General features: G+C 29.5%; 1 protein-coding gene across 1 annotated transcript; it reads right to left on the reverse strand.

Moving 5' to 3' along the window:
* Positions 1-118: 118 nt before the first annotated feature.
* On the reverse strand, positions 119-14,664 carry LOC126851646 (uncharacterized). The gene is made up of 2 exons (XM_050595808.1): positions 14,342-14,664; positions 119-1,733 (listed from the first exon to the last, which is right to left on the reverse strand). Exon 2 carries the CDS (start codon positions 1,720-1,722, stop codon positions 778-780), a length of 945 nt encoding a protein of 314 aa, XP_050451765.1. The 5' UTR covers positions 1,723-1,733; positions 14,342-14,664; the 3' UTR covers positions 119-777.
* Positions 14,665-15,297: the final 633 nt, after the last annotated feature.

The following is a 15,297-nucleotide window of genomic DNA, read 5'->3' on the forward strand; positions in this document are numbered from 1 at the left end:
TTTCTAATTACATTCGTGTTGCATCAATAAATATTCTGTAATATATAAAAACTAAAACAATAATTTTTTCTTATCTGAAATTATATAATTTACTTATATATATAATATATATTATTGTATATTTTGTACATTTTAAAAGGCTTATAGAATATTAATTATTGAAAATCGATACATGCAGAATTGCATCGCACGGAATATAAATAATTCTAACACACTGTTATTTCAATAATAATAAAATGACGTAATCCAAATTTTGGGGGAAAATGTATCCGTGTGTTATTTCAAACAACATACGAGTCGAGCAAAATGATACTTGTTATATAACTTTTAACGAGCTTTCATACAAAGCGATTGAGTGAAATACCCGTTTAATTTTCCCCGACAAACTTATAACATTACAATACATATTTTTTACATGTTTTATAACTCTTTTTTTTTTTAATCAATCAGATTTCAATAATTATGGTTTTAATAATAAGATAATGTTTCATAATAATAAATATAACAATGATAATATAAGTAAATTACAAATATTGTAGCGCGTTAATTACAGGCTACAACTCGGAACATCATTCAATATTTATATCGCAGATAAGATTAATTTCATCAGATTTACTTGATTATTCATGTCAAGATATTCGCGAATAATTATTCACTCAAATCCACAGCTTGATTTACTTGTCACGCGCGTTACATCTTTATCTTAGGGATAAATTTCTTTTCTTTCACGATTGATTTCAATTCAATAAGATATATACTCTACGTGACCAGATGAACTCAATAATATGCGTTCTGATAACTATTCTGATAATCGGGATACCGAATAGATTGATGCATCGAGGTGGATCCATCCGATCCAAGCAGGTACAAGCTGGTCAATTTGCCATTAAAGGTGTAAGGTTCCATATTAAGATTATTAAGCGAATCACCCGGTCTCTTTATTGGCTTGTGATTCGCCTGCCACTGATAAATAGAGGTTGGCTTACCGTTGCTAATAAAATCGGCCGACAGATTGTCCAAGTTCGTGATTGGACTATCGGCCGGTTTCTTGTTAGATTTCTTTTGCCATTGATAGACGGAGATAGGCTTGCCATTGCTTACAAAGTCTATAGGCAATTTAATAAAGGGATTAATAGTTTGCTGAGGTCGTTCTACAGGTCTTACGTAGGGTAGCTGAAGTAGTTGAGTTACAAGAGGTATTTGAGGCTTTAAGGAGGTGGTTGAATACGTAGGTGGTTGCGAGATGTATCCGAGGCCGGGTATAAATGTGTACGGAGTGGGTGGGAGTCGAATGTAGAAGATATTGCTTTCTTGGTATTTTTTTTCTGGTGATCTATTCTTTGCCGCAACTTCTGAATCGTCGTTGTAGTCGACTTTGTATGTGGGGAGTCTTGGATAATGAGAGATACGCGATATCGGAGGATAGTCTAAAAGTATAGCTTTTTGTTTCCGTTCTTGTGTTAATTTTTCACTGGCTTTGCTATCAATTTTTTCCGAATCTTTAAGACGATCGGTCGTACGCTTTAAGTTTGACAGCGTTTTATTCATATTTTCTACCATTTTATCTGCTTTATCCGGACTCTCGTTTATTGTGTCTACATGGCTCTCCCCAGGATGCAAAAGCGTTTTTTGGACTTGAAAGACTAATCGATTGTCCAATGTATCTTGAGGAGGATTTGCCGTCGCAAATCCGATTATAGGTATCAGCAAGACCAGTACCATCGTCGTAGTGTCTGAAAAAGAATAAGCTGTTTTTGTCAAAAGCATCAAGTACATCAATCCCAATATGTATATTTATACATTTGAAGCTATTTAATAAAAAACGGTTAAAGAAATGTAAAAAATTATTTTCTGTATTATATAAATAATTACTAACTAAAGATATATTTTATTAATAATTTAAAAGCCAATGGTCCTTGTATAGAATATTTTATAATACATCGATGATTCAACAGGTATGTCCAACGTTCGCGTCACGGCAATTCAATTATTTTGTAATTAAATTCATAAAAATTATTTTATATTATAGAACAGAAATTTGTGCCATCAGAGAAAAAGTCGCGCAAACGTCACTCTAGATCACTCGGAGCCCAGCAAACGAGCCGAAACAAATTGCTCGCTCGTTGGGGTGGATGTTCTTTACGAGAGACGCGTTTCCTGTCTAGCCACGCACACCATTATCGGGGAACTCCTTATCCTTCGCGGTTGCGCTCGCGCTCGCGATTGTACATTTGACGTCGAATAAATCACGTCCCTATGTAGAGTACGGGCGAGAAAAAGGCAGACAAGAAAGGGGATAAGGAGACAAACGCGATGCGACTGCATGAGGCGGCATTTGGACGTTCCATGCCTTCTGCTCACGCTATGGTGTTTTCTTCTTCCTCTTCTTCCTCTTCTTCTTCTTCTTTTTCTTCTTCTTCTGCAGTGATGGCGCGAAACGAAGGAAACAAGAGCACCAAGAATAGTAATTGAAAGCGGGTTATAAAATCGTCGAGTCACGCATTCCAGTCGCAAAGTCTTTCCGTGCCCGCGCTCGAGGACCTTGCAGAAGGTCGGGTAACAAAGCGCATAGGAATTAACCCTTTCTCATTCGCCTTTCTATAATTATTATTTTTGATTAATCATGAGACAATGTTAATCTACTCTTCGTCTTTTCAAAGATAATTCTAATAGTAGATCTCTCATATATCTATCATATATCTATCTTGAAAAAATATTAATCTTTTTAATAATATATAATAATAATTATTAAACTCTTAAATTATATAATAATTATTATTAATAATGATTAATATTATATTATATTTTATTGCTATATATTATATATTGCTAATAATGTTCCAGAGTGATAAAATACTAGCTAATTTTAACTACATTATCTCAATTATTTTTTTTTGTATTTTTATTTCTTATTTAGCATTTGTTTTTGTTCTTTTGCAAAGCATACACACATCCATATATCCGATATTTATTTCTGCTCTATGCTTAGACTTGTCTACTTATCGCTTTTTGCGACCTGGAAAATGGCAGCTTTTTCATCGGTTATATCGGTACAATCGCTGATATCCTCGATAGACGGACGTCTATTGCAGATTAATAGCTTCGTCATTATATGTACATTAACTATCAGCAGCTCGTTATTCGCTAATCTAATTTGCTCTATCAAGTTTGCCGAAGTTCACTTGCATTAATCGTTCAATGACTCTTTTGATTATCTTTTTAGACTCTTTTTGCGGACACAATAATTATTCCTTTAATGATATTTAAAGTTAAATATATTTTGTCCGCATTTTGCTTTATCATTCTATATTTTTTAGCGATTTAAATATAATTTGGATTAAGAATGCGCAGTAAAATCTATAATTAAATTTGTGATACATCAATTAATTTAAAATATATATAAAATTAATTTAAAATATACATGTATATATATATATATATATATATATATATATATGTGTGTGTGTGTGTGTGTGTGTGTGTGTGTGTGTGTGTGTGTGTGTGTGTTTTTATGTGTAAAAAAATATTTTGGTGACGAATTATAATATTGTGTGGTACTCGACTTTGGTGGGGTAAACGGATAAACAATAGCGCGCTAATGTTACGTGCCGCGGCCTTGTTATCATTATCATACGCGCGGCGACACTCGAGCGAGAAAGTAGTGACACGAGACGCTCCGTGAAATTCCTTTTCTCGCGAAAAGTATCGGGAAATAATTTACTATGATTAATATAATTAACGATTAATTATTTTTTATATACGCGTAACTATATCGCGACGATAGATCTCGAAGCACATATTTCGATGATATGCGCAATTGTTTAATCGATTAAGAATCAAAATGACAAGAATTAAAATTATAATTACCGTTTTATTGCGAGTCTTACGAGCAATAATTTTTTCCTATCGACACAAAAAAGTTAAAAACGTTTTGTCCGATGCTTTATCGTACGATTTTTTTCCCAATTATAATTCGGATTGAGAACGTGCAGTAAAGTACCCATAGAATCAAGTATGTAGAATAGCAAAAGGCTTTGTGATACATGAATTAATTTATTTAAAATTAATTTCAAAAGTACTTATATAATCTAATATTTTGTATACTTATATATACGCTAAAGTACGTAAAATATTTCGGCAGCAAATTACAATATCATGGTATTCGGCCTTGGTGGAGTAAACAATAGCGCGCTAATGTTTACGTCTCGGCTCCGACGCCTCGACTTTATTATCATTTACGCGACAACACTCGAGTAGGAAAATACGCTCCCGTAAATTTCTTTTGACGCTATCGCGAAAAGTATCGGGAAATAATTTGCTATAATTAATATGATTAATTAGTAATTAACTTTTATAAATAATATATAACTACATATATCGCGACGAGAGATATCAAAGCGCATATTTCGTATAATTTATTCGTTTAAACGAGTAAGAATCGAAGTGACAAAAATAATAAATTATTGTTTCGTAATTATTTTTTAATAATACTTAGAGTCAAATATATTTCGTCTGCGATGTTTTACCACGTTCTACTTTTCGATCTAAATATAAAATTCGAATTGATTGTACGCAGGAGAATAACCAAACTACGAGTAATTAGTAGCAAGTAATTTAATGAATGACTTCAATTATATAATAAATAATTAATTCATAATTTAAAATAATTGTAGAATTTAATATTAATACATTATATATTACGTGAAATATTTTGGCAACGAGTTAATAATAATATGTTCGACTTTGGTTTTAAACAATAGCGCGCTAACGTTTACGTACCTCTGTTATCATTCATGCGGCGATAAAGTATAGTGTTGTGAAAAGCTCGTGTATTATTAAATTCTTTTCCTAAATGCGATTGTATCATAAATATTAAAACATAATCCGCTATAATTTTTACAATTAAATAAACAGTTATATTCTGTCTATTCGGTTATATATCGTGACTTCTCATTACTTTATTCTTTCAATCATACGACTCATATTATTGTGCGCGTACTTTTCGTATTGTTTTTTTATAATATAATATATAATGTGTATCTTGTGTGATTGTCTTTCGCGATCGGGCGTGCCGTACAAAGTGTTTCGCGATCGAGAGTGCCGTGCAGTGTTTCGCTTGCGTATACGATTAATCATAATTAATAGTGTTTTCGCGAGTGAGTGTGAGTGCCACGAGGAAGCTACGATGGATGAAGACAGGAAAAGGAGGTCTGGAAAAGCATTAAGCAACGTAAGAGCTACGATATGCGGTATTTATAAATTATTTATATCATTATGTATTGTTTTAAATAATACATGTATAATATATGTGTGTGCATATGTGTGTTATAATATGTATAATATATAAATTTATTTTTTACTTTCATAAATATGAATTCAAGTTTAAATCTTTTATTAAATTTTCATATCGTTATGTGTTTAAATCAAGTAATTGCAATATAAAAAAAAAATTTTTTTTAATTTTTAACAAACTATATTCCACAGATTATTATTATTATCGATTATATATATGGTATGTTAAACATAATTTACATATTAAATATAGTTTATTTATGTATAATATAAATTATTATTTTATGTCTAATTCTTTGTTATTAATTGCTGCTATTTTTGACAGATAATGATATTATTTTTTATATAATTATCAATTTTATCGACTAATGAGAAATATATATTGTAAATGTTTTAGCATCAGTCGATATTTAACTATTAACGCCGTTCATAAAATGCAAAAAAAATAATACGTAAATAAATATATATTTTAATGTACCTTTATACTCGCACACACATATATATGTTTACATATATTCTTTATATTATCATATTTTTCTTCAGAGAAAGAGCTATAAATTTTTTGATAAATTCATCTTATCTCTACAAAAATTAAATATAAATAATTTGCAATTGTTAAACATAAAATGACATAACTAATATTAGTCCAAGCGTTCAAAATTAAAGACTGTCATTGAAAATAATCTTTGAAAATGTATTTAATTTTAATGGCGCTTTTGATTTTACAACTTATATAATATATAATATCACATTTCTCCTGTAACTATATTTATAACATTTGATATATTTTAGATAATAAATATGTATATAACATACACATGTAGACATTGAAATTGCTAGAGGCAAATTCTATGCAGTACATAACATGCTTTGCTTTAATTTTGTTCGTCGCTTTAGTTGTCGTATCGCATTATGCATATTGCGCGTACGAACCGTTATTTCTCTGATTGTGAAACAAAGCACTGGTACAGATGAATGCATGTGTCACTATGAGCACTACATAATAATGTGGTATTTCGTAACGCGCAAGGCGAGACGAGCATTGCAAATATTTAGTCTCATGAGAAAGAAAGAGAGAATTATGTTACTGAAATAATATAATAAAATTAAAAGTTTTATTTAACAAATTTAATTTCGAAAAAATTCCATAAAATTAATAAAACTACTTCAAATGATATAATATTAAAATAAAATACAAAACAGTATACTACAAATGATCTCCTTATCTGGATATATTATATGGAGATTGCAATCCTGAATATGTAATGCATTGGAACTCAGATCATGTAAGATACTAAACATTTTTACCTTAATTGAAAAGAGATATAAAGATTCTAATTTTTTAGATTTAATAAAAAGGAAAGAGAAGTTTTTGAATTTATTTGAATTATCTATTTATTTTTCTCTTTCTATACATATAGGTATATAATTTCTCTATTTTTCATGTATAAATCATATAAGAATCCTATAATGATATCATATAAAGATTAAGTGCAATAATTCGCGCAATATTTCTGATGAAAAGGAAGATATCGATTAGAAAGTCGCGTGTACTGGCAGTAAATGAAATCTCGTATATCATTTTTTTCATCAATAATAGCTAAAGACATATTTAGCTTGCGTTTAACTAGTAAGTGTTGAAGAAAACAGGAAAATCATCTGTCATAGATTGCATTTAATTAATTTTTATTTTCTCCACGCTAACCTATTTAATTTGTAGTTTTATTAAAAAATTTGATAATAAAAGACACAGAACACTAAACAGAAAGCTATATTAAATCTTTCATTATCAATCATTTACGATATATTTAATTTCCACGATTATTAATTTTTAATTATCTTTTATTAACAAGTCTTACGAAAATATGGTACATGTATATGCATCTACAAAAACAAAAAAAAAATAAAATAAAATAAAAAAAAAGTTCAGTTTTCTTTTCGACATATCCAATGATTACCGAAGCGTATACATGGCCTATTCCGGCGGAACGTAAGCATGTTCTAAATCACCGTTGTTTATCAATGCATCAATGACAATTAAACAGCCATTAAACGTCACCATAAATATACTTTCTACGAGAAGTTGTATTATTACATCTCGTCGTACTTTGATTCTTGACAGAATAGATCCCTCTTTTTACATACGAGTATACGATTAACCTTCAATTTCAACGGAAGTCGATGGGAGAGAGTTAGCTATCGGGTAATAAACACATAGCCTCGGGATCCCATTGTTGACCCGAATAATTGCATGTTAATCGCACTTACATTCCGTGAAGCGGAAACGGGGCCATTTTTTCACCGTCTCTAAGCAAAGGAAGACGCTACATACATTTAGTGAAAATCACATACCGAAATCTACTTTTTCTTCTTTTTTATCGTTCGCCAGAGGAGCATCTAGGGTATCGCGTCGAAGGTCGAGGCTAAATAGTTACAGGTGTTTTTGAGGAAACTTTTTTAAATTCGTTGAGAACAAGTTAGCGTAACTAATGTGAGAAATAACAATGACGATTCGGTATAAATCGACCTATAAAAAGCAACAGCTAAAGATTTGATTGCGGTATATAAATCAAAATAAAGATTACACCATCAAAATTTGAAAAAAATTACTTTTTTGTATGACATACATAAACATTTAGCTGAAAATGAGAAAATTATTTAAGTAGTAGTGTGACTGATCGCATGATTCAATTTGACATAAAAATCATTATTGACACGTGTCGTTCTTCGACACAAAACACGGAAGCAAAGATTTCTATCACAATTCGAGATACTCGTTCTTGTATTCGATGTTTCTCTAATCATCCAATTTTACGCTACTGGTTTCACCACGATATGGTGTAGATATACGTGGTCTTATTGTAGGATGTAGAGCAGAAGTTCGTACGGTGATTCATCGGTCATTGAAAAGAAAGAGTATTTTATCTAAGCGTCGTGATTGCTTTAACTTAAAAGAGTTGAATATCTCGGAAACTGAATTGATTTGATCCTAACACTTTCTCTCAGAATTTGTCGCTCCATCATAAAACCTTTTTAGTTCACTAAAAAAAAATTAAGTTAATCTTCAAATCTCCTTCATGCTCCCATATTTATAACGAAACTATATTGCCATGTAACATGCATCTCGAATCGTAAAGCTTTCTAAACTTCTTTTTTTAACTTCATTTTTTTATTGTTTAAAATAAGAAAAATATTTTGAATAATTAAAGTTAATGGACCATCCCATATGTAATAAAATATGACATGAATATCGAAATATGAAATAATTTTAGAAACATTTTATTGTTAATCTTACTTCAAGTATCTTATTAATCTTAATCTAAATCCAAGTATATTATATATATACGAAAGTATATATCTCCAATATTTATGCAATTTTATGAAAATATATGTTTTATAGTAATGGAAGAAAAATAAGGATTCAAGTTTGCACAAATCTTTTTTTATTTCGCATTTCTGCATGTTTGTTCCTTCAATTATTTTGCACGCGTAATCATCATTAAGCGAAATTAATTCAACAATGATGTATGTAAAAAAACGGTGAAGGATACTAGATATCGCCTAATTAGGATTGCCGTTCAAATAGCACGTGGCTTTCCTAATAAGTGACAAGGTTTCTTTCACGTAATTACGTCAAACAACGACGAAGGACTTTACGAGACTGCAGGTGCTTCCTCTAAAGATTTCAATCGTGCGAACGAGTCATCATTTGTCATTCCCATCATTATCGCGAATCGCAGAAATCTCGATTTAAGAAATGCCCCGATTGCCCACGTGCTAATAGTGCCTGATTGTTGGAATTTAACAGTTTGAGCTAGAAAAATTTAATTTTATGTTTTAATAAAATTACGAATATGACTCTCTCAATCAGCTGTTTTCTAATCTTGGAATGATCTCGCATACATTATTTCGAGATACAATACCACCTGCGAAGGTGCTCGGTCGACCGTTACCGTAGATACTGACCTACGATTCTATGAGTCTAAGAATGTCTAACTTTTTTTTTGTATTACAAGCCATTTTAACGTAAAAAATTGTTTCGCATAAATACGGTAATCGTTTCCTATCCTATTATCGTGCACACACACTTTTATACTGTTTCCGTAACAATGCACATACACATACACGCGCGCAATTATTTTAATATAATTATTGCACATTATTATATTATTAATTTCATATATATAATATAATATATAAATATATAGTATATAATATATATATATATATATATATATATATATATATATATATATATAAATCAAATTAGAATGTTTTATAAAAATATTTATGGGAGCTTTATTTTTTTGACGACTTCCCGAATTTAAGCGATCATAAGTTTTTTCTATAAATTTGTAAAAATAATTCTTTAATATTACTAGTTTTTGCATTAATCCGGTATCAATGGCGAAAAGCCGTGACGGATGACCAACAAGAGCCTGTTGATAGAAAAAAAAAAAAAACATAATGATGACTGTCCTGTAACATGAATTTCGCTATAACTACGGGATCCATTATACGATTGAAAGAGCCTGTCTCGTCAAACAAGATGCTTTTTTATATTTTGAAATTGCCATATGGTGACCGATTTTTTTCTTCAAATAGAAACGTTTTACGTTTTGCAATATTTTCACATACAATGCTCGACCTCAAATAAAAAAAATAGAGAGTATGTTATTCCAAAAAGAATATAATATATTTCACCAATGATTTTACGGCTAATTTTAAATAAAAAATGATATATTAACATAGATTTGACTTTAAATAATTACTCAAAAATAGACATTTTAATATTTGAAACTGCAAATAATAAAAAATAAGTCTCATATAATCGTTTATCAAAGATTTAATCAAATGCATAAATTATACAAAAACACAATTTCCGGAGTGATTTTTTATATCTCGATATTCGTGTCATATTTTATTATACATAGGATAATCAACTTTGTTTATCCAGAAATATTTTTCCTATCTTAAACAATAAAAAAGTATATAGTAATTCCGATAATTACGGTAACTCCATACAAATTAATAGCTTCCGAGATATTTATTTTTTGAGTTAAGCATTTTCGACATTTAACTTGTGTCGCAACTGCGAATTGCGATAATATACTTAACACTTGAAAAGGAAATAGAAAAAAAAATCAAATTCACATTAGTTTACGTAATAGGGACTGCTATGTGTACATTATAAAATATGTTTAAAATTATGATCAATTGTAATCTTTATATCGCTGAGAATTACGTCTTATTGTCTTTACATTTGTTTAATATGTGATCAAACTTTCTTAATAATTTTATTATATTTTTTAAAATCGAATGGCGTTAGATCGGAGGAATGAGATGGCCATAAAATTAATTAGAATAAATTTCATGAAGTGCATTTCATCATTGACCAATATAAGTTATGTATTGACTTTTATAGCTGAATGCTTGTGGGACAAGTATCGTAACTACTAATTTGAAAGTAGACTACCTCAAGAACTATTAGTTTTGAAATGCATACGTTTTAATACTTTCTTTCTCAGAATTTTCCACTCTAGAGAAAATTCTAGAGAAAATTCTAGAGAAAATTCTTCGTAAAAAAATTGTCATTCTATTAAAAAAAAAAAATAAATAAATAAATAAAATTGGTTTTCTAGCTTCAATTATTTCCTATTATTTAAAATTGTAGAAATATTTAGAAAATTGAAATTAGTGAACTACTCCATAAATTTTAAAAACTGCAAAATGTAGTACACATTCTCTCATATGCAATAAACCGTTAGCATATCATTACCACTATTATAATCACTGAATATACATGTTATATTGAGAACTAATTCCACATTACAATACAATCAAAGATATTGCAATCTACTGTGACAGTTCAATATTGGTTATTGAGGTATTGAGGCTCTTAATGACCATTAAAAATCAAATTCATTCACATAACATGCTTATAATATTCTTCACAAAATTTTAGCTTTAAAATCTGTTAATAAAATATTTATACTTTACTCTCCAGGGAATTACTCTGTATGTACATAAAATTAATATCTCACGGAATCAAAAATTTCGTTTAACACACCAACATTAAATATAATAAATATAATGTGTTTTCATAATGTTGAAAATTAAATCAAATTAATTCATTTATGTCATAGATGTCTACATTTCTCGATCGGGCACTTTTGGATCGAACACAATATGATTGATTAATTCTGAAATTGGCAATTTTATAACGAATAATTTGACAGCTGCTTGATTTATTAAGATAAAATATGTATAAAATGAACAGAACGTAACATGATCTTTTTCATCTTCTGTTCTGTAATAACATTGCCAATTCTTTTCATTTCATTTAACGAGAAACTGTAATTTCGACATAAACAGTAATAATACAGTGCTTCTGTTTCACACTTTTGCACCAAATCTTCACAATTTATAAATTAAATAAAGGCATAATTAAATAAAGGCAAGAAATTGTTTAGTCAATTCTAGATCTCGTATAGAGAATAATCGGCATTTTCTAATCGTACAATGCTATGCGCCGCTCCTTTACAAGTATGATCGTAGCGATCTTGTTAAGAAGTTCAATGATCATATCTTACTTGCTATCCTAAATTCCTATTTTACGAATGCCGTGCAAAATAACAATCAATTTAAAAATCAATTATTTTTATATTTTTATATTTATCTAAAAACTTTTGTTTTATTCCATTCCTCTCAACAAATATAAGAAATTATTAATTACTAATTAATAATTTAAATTGCGAAATGCATTCGAGATGCATGTAATCTCAATTAATGTTATTTTACAATAAATAAATAATATTCTTCTGTTTTGCATAAATTTGTATAAATTATATATAATAAAATAAATCTGGCATGAAATATAGATACAAATATAGATACAGTTTTCGGCAACAGTTAAGTAAGTTTCGCTTTTTGGGAAGACATAAACGATAAAATAATCTGCATCTCGTTTTTCACATATTATACATGAAGAGAAGATAATTATTCGGAGCGTGAAATGTTTCCTTTCATTTTATTGCACTGTGATCATTGGCATTGGACATTGGCAACTTGTCACGAAAAAAATTGCTTATTTATTACAGACGCTACTAGATTCGTATTTGGAATTGTTAGGAAGTGAAATTCCCAAGTCCGAATCTCAAACCGGTTATACTGCTAGCGAATACAAAAATTCGTCTGGTATACCAGCGGTCCTTATGATCCACCTCACGAACGAACGATCGAGTCCGTAAATAGAAAACGAGCTTTTACATCGTATTCATGACGACGAAGGTGAAGAATGACGGTTTACGCAGAAAGCAACAGAGGCACCGTCGCCGAAAAAAAATCTAACATTAATTTTGATAATATATGAAAGAAAACGATGAAAAACAGCAGACTAAAGAAGAATTTGAAACAATTTTGTCAATCCATAAATCGATCGCATTGCATCAAGCATTATACAAAAAAATATTTTTCGTTAATTTCTATGTAACTGCATAAAATGATCACATATTCTTTTATAAACTTACATTTTACTTATAAAAGTACTTTTTATTAATACTAATTGATGAGTAGTTAAAAAAGTATCGCGCGCATTGTACTTATAAAATTTATACGGTATATCTTATATGTTTTTCTATTATTTTTTCTATTTAAAAAAAAATAAAACTTTACAAATTCTTTAACATTTTTTAAAATTATTTAAATTTTACGAGATATACTTTAGTACAATTTGACCGAGTGTATTTAATATTTTATTATAACACATATTAATAAATAAAAAAATCATATAAAATAATTTTAAAATGTCATGTTATCCGATTTTTAAGACAAATTTTAAGAGAAAAAAATTTTCCGTATAAAATATTGACAAAAAAATTATTTTAAAAAGAAAAAAATGGACTGAATTATCAATCCGATTGATTTATAAATTGAAATAGGAATCAGTTCTTGTGATCATAGTAAAATATACACACAAGCAGCATATTCTAACAAAGTAAATTTATAAAAGGCAATTCAAGAATACATCATGTAAATCAATCGTGAATTATGGAAGCGAGAACGGGCAGAAGAAAAAGTATATTTTCACATTTTATCATTCACACAAGCGACGCGTGACATGATGATATCGATCACATAGTTAACATAAAAAGAAGACTTCTTCACTATTTTCCCATGCTCGACTAGCTGTTCGGATCTTGTTGGACATTACTGGAATTTCAATTAATAGAACGGTGATAGAGATCGTGATCGACATGTCGCTATCGTTTCGATCACCTGCAGAAGGTCGGACGTGATTGTACTAAAATCTTGTATTGCTGTATAAAAATAATCGCAACGCGCGTGATGATACCGTCAATAAAAGATCTTTTAACGATATAACACACAAATTTAATCATATATATAATACAATAAAAATTTTAATGAGTTAAAATTTTATACGATTTTATGACAAATTTATGACAATTTGTTACTTTAGTTAGCAGACTTAAATTATTCATACATTCGCGATATCTTTTTTGCCTTTATGATAACTATTTAAACATGTAAGGAAAATTAAAGATAATGATTTAAATATAAATGTAATATATATCGCCAATGCGGTATATATTATATTTATAAAATAAATCCTGAATTATTTAAAAATTGCACAAATAACGATTAGATTCATATAGAAAAAAAGTCGCGATGTGGCCAATCAAAAGGTGGTCGATCAAAAGTTGAGTAACAGTTTTGCAATAACATGGTATATTTCAATTAGTTGAAAAATTACTGTCAATGCGTAAAATAATTGAAATAATAAATATAAAATCTTTTAAGCACAAGTTTCCTTTAAATTTAAATGTTTTTTATATTTTTTAAATAATTTTTCTTATATAATATTGTTCGATAAAAAAAATTATTTAAAAAATTTAAAGAAAATTTATATACATATAGAGAATTTCTATACAATTATTCGCAATTATATATATGTATATACAATCGCGCGTTTCAGAGCAATTGTTCGATTCGTGCAAAAAGTTATGAAAGAAACGCCGAATTTACTCACCACGTTATCGGAATCTCGCAAGTAGAATACGGTGGAGAGCAACGTGAGACTGAATGATATCACAAACGTCTCTTCTTTTCCTTCGTGAATATATCTCTTTTCCCAAAATGCATTCGAGCATCCGATCTTCTAGGAAAATATTTTGTTTTTCTTTCCTACACTTTTCCGTGAACAGCTGAGCGCGTAGAAGGCGTATCGCACATAAGTTCACCGGTTCTGTGGATTGCGATCTGCTATCAGAATGAAAGCTTTTCTTAAGGCCGTGTTGTACTTATGTAGCTGCCCCCACTGTAACGAACACTTCGGACTCTTCGTGGTGTCCAAAGAACTCTATGCTCCCCTCTAGAATAAGTTGATACACGGCACACTTTCCTTCGTTTGCTCCTCTTTCCGATATTTCACTCTTGCTGATGCATCTTCACTCTTCATGATACTTTTGCTTTTGCTTGAAACCGAAACAATCATGCGAACCCATACGAATTTGATTGTCATTAGTCTGAATCAATTTAACAACGAATCAATCATTCTATCAAATCTTCTTCTGTGACATCTCCTTGTGATACCTCACTCTTTCTTAAATTTTTTAATAATGACTAAATTTATTTGTTAATTTATGCAAATGTAATATTTTATAAATTTTTTTTCATGCGCTCTTCGTTTAAATAAGCTAATCTTAATCGTTTAATGTGTTTTTCTAACTCGATTATGCACGTCGAAAGAAAATGAAGAAACTTCCAACACTTTCAAATTTCCAAAACGATAAAAAACAATCTCTTGCAAGTATAATAATTTAAAACTATGATATATCTTTTTTACCAGAGAATTGTCGGCAAATTTTTTTACGTTCATTTCTTTCGAGCCGAGATCGATCTTAATATACTTTGTTTGATCTGATATGCCATATTTACGCGATATAATTGTTACATTTGATCACTTGCTCCATCACGTTCAGCACC

The sequence above is a fragment of the Cataglyphis hispanica genome, chromosome 8 (assembly GCF_021464435.1).
Source record: "Cataglyphis hispanica isolate Lineage 1 chromosome 8, ULB_Chis1_1.0, whole genome shotgun sequence".
Lineage (NCBI taxonomy): Eukaryota > Metazoa > Arthropoda > Insecta > Hymenoptera > Formicidae > Cataglyphis > Cataglyphis hispanica.